Below are 7,915 nucleotides of genomic sequence, written 5' to 3'. Positions count from 1 at the left end.
CTTTCGCCGTCGTGCGTGCTTGCTGTTGGTCGGTCCCAGTGTGACCGAAATTGTGTGCCGCCGGTCCATGCTGTGCAGTTGGTTCTCCTGCAGTTGGTGATGTTTTATCTTTTTATCAACTTTTATGTGAATAGATTACTACATATGTATATATTTGTTCTATTTTTCTTTTATCTCGTATTACTTGTATTTTATTAATTTACATTTGTGTGTTTATGATAGACGAGGGCGCCCATTCTTTTTTTTCTATTCTGTATAATAATTTTTCTTTATTATTATTATTAAAGTGTTGTAGGCCCAACACCGGCCATTCATTAATTGTATTTTTATTTTTAATATTATTGGTCACCCGCACATACATAAATGTAAATATTTTATTGTCTCTGGGTAATTGTAAGGACATACGCTTTACCATTTGAGGCCAACCGCCTTTACGTAGGAGCCTGATGGTACATTTTTGGTAGCAGAGCGAAGCCAAAAACCTCTTTTCTGTCCGTCTGCCCAGCATTTTCCGTGATCCTCGAAACTTCCTCAATGCTTAGATTCTCGAAGGATGCTTTTATGCTGGTGCTGGAGGCCAGAAGTTTGAGTCCGGCAAATTGTGACCTCATCTCTTCTACGGCAACTGTCTCCAGGATTGACATCTCACTAAATCTTTAATTTGGGAAGTACGAGTGGAAAGGCTGTGTGAGTAAATAGGATTCTGTTTTATTTTTATTTTTTTTTTTTTTTTTCACAAAAAAATCACTTTTCCCATCAAAGCCACTCACTTCCTATGCCCGATGAAAATGGCGTGGCTTTCCCAAAAGGAGGAAAAGTGGATGGATTTGGAGAAAAAGGGGAGTTAAAGCTGCAGCCCAACACGACTAATGTGGATTTCAATGATGTTTGTTCTTCAGAAATATCAAGAAGTTTTGCGTAGATCCATTCTAATTGTCGTTTTAAGTCAGTTCCTAGCAGGGTATGGGTTTCACTGACAGTTTTTTTTCCAAGCTGTCTTCTCCCTCCATAGACGTGTTGTATGCACAATCTGCGTAAAAAGAGGAGAGAGTGAGTGTTGCGCGTTTTTAGAGGCCATTATTATCATTTTCACTGCCTCATTCATGGACTCGGGAGAGACATCAACAGGAGAATTCGGCAACAATTCAGGACCACTTGGACCTAACTCTTTGTATGGGGCCCAAAGCCTAGCAATGTGTCTCCTCAACATGGGACTTCCCTGGCTTGGATCCTCCAACATGTGTCTGGTGATTGCTGAGAGAGTTTTTCCTTTACACAATGGAACGGTCTCAGATTCTATCAATGCTCTGGTAACCTCAGTGGCATTTTCAACCCCTTTGGTCTCTTCTACCAAGAAATTTCTTAGCTTCTTGAAATGTCTATGTGCGAAGAGGTCGCTCGAAAATGACAATTGGTAATTTTTATTCAGTAAGTATTGCAGAGCGTGGTTACTTTTTACGATTCTATTTTATTTGTTTATTTTTTTTTTTGTGATTGATTCTGTTTGGTTGCCTTGTCGTGTTTTATATTAATTCGCGATGGATACACAAGAAGGCGCACGTATTAGTCGTACGTTAAAAAAGGCATCACTTAGGCGCAATGAATGCATGAAAAGTATTCGTAAGATCCATTCGCTCGCGGAGCGTTGTGTAGAAAATGCATCGTTGGTTTCGCAGTTGTCGTTTATGCTTGAGGAGGTAGACGCGATCTGGGCGGCCTTTGTTTCTGAAAGCGAAACTGTGATGGATTGTCTGATTGATTTAGATCGTGAATCAGAATATTCAGTTGATCAAGTCGTTGAGCTTCGAGAATTGGTTTCCTTCGCTCGGGCAACTCTTAATCGTTACAGCTCTGATCAGAATGCTGAAACGTCTATTCGAAGCGATGTTCGTAGAAACTCCAGTACATCTCTTGTTGGCCAACAGTCTGTAAATGAGTTAATTGTTGAGGGAGCGGACCACGAACTTCGTAGTCAAAATATACATGACAGTGTAATAGTGTGCGCGAATCCCGGGGAAAACGGTACAAATATCCAAGTAGATTCTGATGGTTCTAGCTTACGTAGTAATATGTCTAATGTCAAACTGGTCCGGTTACCTGAAATACCTCTGCCCACCTTTCATGGCGATATTTTTAAATGGTTAACATTTCGGGACCGCTTTATTTCAATGGTAGATCAACGCCCAAATATTAACGACATCGATAAATTTTATTATTTAACAGGCTGTCTGAAAGATAATGCGTTAGAAGCAATCTCTGGTATACCGGTATCCGGCGAAAATTATAAATTGGCGTGGTCCACGCTAACGGCACGTTTTGATAGACCGCGCTTGGTTGCTTCTTCGTTGATTGATAAATTATTAAGTGCTCCTAAAGCTTCAACTGAGACGCTTTCAGATCTACATAAATTTTTATTGGTGTTCGACGAAGGGGTGTCGGTTCTTGATTCTATGAAACTCCCCGATCTCGGCGATTTTATTTTATTTTCAGTGGCTTCACGGTGTTTACCGTCATATTCGATCAAACTTTTTGAGTCACAACTCTCCAACGGGTTTCCTACAGTTAGGGACCTATTAGCTTTCGTCAAGTCACGTATCAATGTTTTAGAATGTGTACCCAACGTACCGCGTGATTCTGTTCACAAGTCAATAAAACAGTCGGTCCCTCAAAATTCGTATGCCACACCGAATCGTTATAATTCCGGCGTTAATAAGTTTAAAAAACAACAGTCCACATCGTTGATGACTAATACGGTGATATCGAAATCAAACGTGTTGTGTCTCATCTGTAAGGGGTCGCATGCAGTGTCGGTATGCCATAAATTTACGGGCTGGTCCGTAGACGTTCGAGAAAAATGGGTTCGTGAAAATAGATGTTGTTTCCGGTGCCTGCGCATTGGCCATTGGGCCCCTGAGTGTAAGTCTCCTGTGCAGTGCACTAAATGCACCCGCAGACATCATCCACTACTACATACTTCGGCCACGGGTATGAATGATAGAAGTAGCAATCCAACTTGTAATAGTCAGGTGTCCCGCGAAGAAAGCACGGCGCAATCGTCTCTTTTAGGCAGTAGTACGCAAAATTCATCGTCTGTTATTCTCGGGACCGCACTAGTTCATATCCGCGACTGTGGTGGTGTGTTGCACACTATGCGCGCTCTGGTTGATTCTGCGTCCCAGATAAGTGCGATTACCGCGGATGGCGCTGCCCAATTGGGTTTAAGAGTTACCCGTTGGACCGCCCCTGTATCTGGGTTATCAGGTGCTTCGGTACTGAACGTTAAGGGAATGGTCACTTGCGATATTCAGCCTCGATTTTCGAATGAACCATTTATCAATTTTACAGCTTGGGTGTTCCCCACGGTTACAGGTAACATGCCTAGCCAGTCAGTATCCAGCCAGGTAGCAGACAAATATAAAAATTTGGCCCTAGCGGACCCCTCGTTCACGATACCAAGTAAGATTGATTTGTTACTCGGTGCCGACATATTTGCGCGTATCTTGAACGGTAAACGGGTGTCGGTAGGTGACTCGTACCCGGTGGCATTCGGCTCAATATTTGGTTGGATAATAATTGGCCCTGTCCCTCCTTCGAATAATTACGTTCCTACTTCACATCATATCTCATTGGTTTCCTCAATCGAATCTTTAATGGATAAATTCTGGCAAGTAGAGGAACCAGAAGCGGCCCCAGTGACCTTTACTTGTGACGGAAAATGTGAGGAGTTGTTCCGTGATAAATGTTCTCGTGACGAATCCGGACGTTTCGTTGTGCCCCTGTTGTTCCGTCAAACGGTCGCGGACAATATCTTTTCTGGCTCGCGTGCTGTCGCAGTAAAACGCTTTGAATCCCTCGAGCGAAAGCTTACGTCAGACGACCGACTTCGCGAGGCGTACTGTAACTTTATGGCTGAATATCTATCCTTAGGGCACATGTCACCGGCTACGACCACTGGTTCCTACTTTATACCACACCATGCTGTGTTCAAGTCTTCCAATTCAGAAGCCAAAATTCGTGTCGTGTTCGACGCGTCCGCTCAATCGTTTTCTAGTACATCGTTAAACCAATGTTTATTCGCGGGCCCAAAATTACAACAGGACGTTATTGATGTACTGATGCGTTTTCGTCTGCCGCGTTATGCATTTACCGCGGACATTAATAAAATGTATCGGCAAGTTTTGTTAATTCCCGAACATCGTCGTTATCAACACATTCTATGGCGTGCATCCCCGCAGGATGAGCTTAAGGCATATGAACTGAATACAGTAACATATGGGGTAAACTGTGCCCCGTTCTTAGCTATACGGGTGCTTCGGGAAATTGCTGAGTCTGACTGTGTTGACGTTCCATCTGTCCGTGACGCTTTAATGTTCAACACTTACGTCGACGACATTTGCGTGGGGGGTGACACAGTAGATGAAATAATCACACTCCAGACCGATTTAATTAACATATTGCAACGAGCAGGAATGAGCTTGAAGAAGTGGTCAAGCAATAACACCGCGGTTTTAGATAGGGTACTGCCTGAAGATAGGGCCGGCGGGATGTCGTCCTTTGATGATGATACTTGTAGCGGCTCCAAGGTATTAGGGCTTCAATGGTCACAACGTGATGACACCTTTTTGTATATTGTTCAACCTGAACGTTTAGTCTCAACTAAGCGGGGAATGCTGTCACTAATTGCTCGCATATTCGATCCCCTTGGTTTATTAGCACCCGTAATATTTTTCGCAAAACATTTGATGCAACGCGTATGGCAGCTGGGTATTTCATGGGATGATCCATTACCCCCCGAAATAGTTGACGTTTGGAATAAGTTTGTGGCGGATCTCCCCGTGTTACAACAAGTAACTGTTCCCCGTTTTATCGGTACTCAGACCGGTGTGCAAGGTGTCCTATGCGGATTTTGCGACGCGTCCGAAAAGGGATATTCTGCGGTCGTTTATTTAAGGTTATTTAATCAATCCGGACCACCAGTAATTTCATTATTAGGGTCAAAAACCAAAACTGCCCCCCTCAATTCGTCGACGATTCCACGGTTGGAACTTTGTGCGGCGGTCTTACTCGCTCGGTGGATGGTTCGAATTAAAACCGCGTTAAATAATAAAATCCAAATAGTAAACTTATATGCATGGTCAGACTCTACTACTGTACTTAGTTGGCTGAAAGTACCACATGATAAGTTTAAAGTTTTCGTTTCAAATCGTATTCACAAGGTGATAACGTTACTACCCGACTGTCACTGGGATTATATATCGTCGCGTGACAACCCCGCAGATTGTGCGTCGCGAGGTGTTTTCCCCACCGACTTGGTCCACCATAAATTATATTGGCGTGGACCTGAAATTTTATATCGTGATGTGCTCGATGGGCCGACGTTGAGTCGAGACATCAATATTGAAAATTTACCGGAATTAAAAATCGTGTCGCCAGCGACGTTAGTAACCAAGACTAGTGACACTCTTGAACCGGAATGGTATTCACGTTTTTCCTCATATTCTCATATGATTCGCGTTGTTGCTTATGTGTATCGTTTTATTAAAATCTGTAAGCGTCGTCAGACATACGTAACTCCATTTTTAACTCGCGCCGAATTGGACCACGCCGCCGTGGCAATCGCGAAATGTTCACAACACATTACGTTCGGTAAGTTACTTTACGAGCTGTCGCAGAATCGTCCGATTACCGCCGGACCTATAGCTCGTCTCCGCCCGTTTATAGATTCCCGCGGTCTTATTTGTGTAGGTGGCCGCCTGTCAAACGCAGATGTGCCGGAAACACAAAAACACCCTATTCTATTAGGCAAATCGTCGCATTTATCCATTTTAGTAATCCGTCACTGGCACGAAATTACCGGTCACGGTGGTCCGAGGATAGTAACATCTCTCATTAACCAGTCCTTTTGGATTCTTTCACTTAATTCGCTTATTAGGTCCGTCCTTTGTAAATGTGTCACTTGTGTCCGTTTAGCGGCAGTTAATCCGCAACCCATCATGTCCGATTTACCTACGTCTCGAGTGTCCGAATGTCATCCGTTTTCGTGTGTCGGAATTGACTTCGCTGGTCCTATTGTAATGACGGAACACCGTTTACGTAAGGCCCGTCAATTTAAAGTGTATATTGCCGTATTTGTATGCTTCGCAGTCAAGGCTGTACACCTTGAATATGTGTCTGATTTGTCTACAGATGCGTTCTTAGCATCGTTACAACGGTTTGTCGCACGTCGAGGACTTCCCAAGGACATTTATACCGATTGCGGCACAAATTTTATCGGGGCATCTAATCAGCTACGCGAGCTTGTCAATGTTTCCGGTTGTAAGGACCATCTTATCTCTCGTTTCCAATGCACTTGGCATTTTAATCCACCCGGTGCACCCCATTTCGGAGGGTTATGGGAGGCGGCTGTGCGTTCAGCAAAGCGTTTAATGACACGTATTATGGGTGAACATACCTTCTCCGTTGAAGAATTGAACACAATGTTGTGCCGTATAGAGGCCATCTTAAACTCTCGCCCTTTAGTTCCGCTCTCTTCTGACCCGGCGGAATATGACTGTCTCACCCCCGGGCATTTTTTGATAGGCCGCCCGTTACTTTCGCTTCCTGAAGTGTATATAGCTGATACGGCTATTCCTTTAGCTCAACGCTGGAAACTGATAAACCAATGCGCACAGTATTTCTGGCGCCGCTGGCGCAATGAATATTTAAATACTCTCCAAATGCGGAATCGTTGGATGACCGATGTGCCCAACATTTCGGTTAATGATATGGTTATTATTAAAGAACCCAATGTTCCTCCGTTACAATGGCGTATGGCGCGAGTTCAAGAGGTGTTTCCTGGGGCAGATGGAGTAGTGCGAGTGATTCGAGTACGTACCGCCACGGGAACTTTTACGCGTCCCGTTGTAAAGGTCGTGAAATTGCCTAGTTCCTAAACCAATAATCAGTTAACCCCTGTCACGCAATGGATCACACTCTACTTATCCGTTAACGACAGTTTTTTTTTTTTTTTTTTTTGTTTTTTTTTTTACGTCCTAAGTTGCTCGTATCGGAATATGTACCATGGGTTTTCTTTCTCATACTTATAAGTGATATAGGGCGTACCAAGTATTATAGTTATAGTTGTTATTTATTTGATGTATTATTATGTATTGAATTGTAAACTTGTGCGCCTTATTTTTATTCATTCGGGTGACCAAATGAATTATACTTGGTCTTTTAATATGTTATTTATTGTAAAAAAAAAAAATGTATTAATTAGTGATTATTACTCCTATAAATTGTTTATGCTACTGTAACTTTATAACTTAGAATTTTATTTTTATGTGTAAATCAGTCACTTTGTTCTTTGTTCTTTTTTTTTTTTTTTTTATTATTACTATTTCGTTATCTTTTGTGAAAATTTAGGTGACCACTGCTTCAGTTACACTCTTCGCAACCACCTTCGACACCTCTCCATTCAGTCTTGTTGAAAGCCGCCCTGCGTCTTCCAAGGGGGGAGGATGTTCAAAAGATAAAAAAAAAAACTATTTTGTTCTAGAAAATTCTATTGTTTGTACCACCCTCCCCGCTCTGCCCTGCGTTATCGCAATTTTGACCGTCGAGCCGTACCGGGCCTGTCGCGTTTTTTGTCGTACTTGAACTCTCATACAGTACGTATCGTTGCGTGACCGCGGTTTTCGCCGACGCGTGAGTGTCCGCTGTGGACGATAATATTTTTTTGTCGCTTTGCGTCGTGTGTGCGCGTTGTTCGGTGCGTTATTTTTTACACCGTCGTGTGTGCTTTGCCGCCGGTCGGTCCGTTGCCGTCGTGCCTGTTTGCTGCTGGTCGGCCCTTTCACCTTCGTGCGTGTTTGCTGCTGGTCGGCTCTTTCGCCGTCGTGCGTGTTTGCTGTTGGTCGGCCCTTTCGCCGTCGTG

The 7,915-nt window shown here is 43.4% G+C and overlaps 1 protein-coding gene across 1 annotated transcript; it reads left to right on the top strand.

Annotated features, from left to right (window-relative positions):
• Nucleotides 1-1,538: 1,538 nt before the first annotated feature.
• LOC112689449 lies at nucleotides 1,539-6,932 on the top strand. Its single transcript, XM_025563164.1, has one exon. It carries the CDS (start codon nucleotides 1,539-1,541, stop codon nucleotides 6,930-6,932), a length of 5,394 nt encoding a protein of 1,797 aa, XP_025418949.1.
• The last annotated feature ends 983 nt before the right edge of the window (nucleotides 6,933-7,915 follow it).

The sequence above is a fragment of the Sipha flava genome, unplaced genomic scaffold, assembly GCF_003268045.1.
Source record: "Sipha flava isolate LNK unplaced genomic scaffold, YSA_version1 440_pilon_pilon, whole genome shotgun sequence".
Classification (NCBI taxonomy): Eukaryota; Metazoa; Arthropoda; class Insecta; order Hemiptera; family Aphididae; genus Sipha; species Sipha flava.
This window is presented reverse-complemented; position numbering and strand designations above follow the sequence as displayed.

Coding starts and splice junctions, on each gene's coding strand:
- LOC112689449 (XM_025563164.1), top strand. CDS start 1,539: ATGGATACACAAGAAGGCGCACGTATTAGTCGTACGTTAAAAAAGGCA.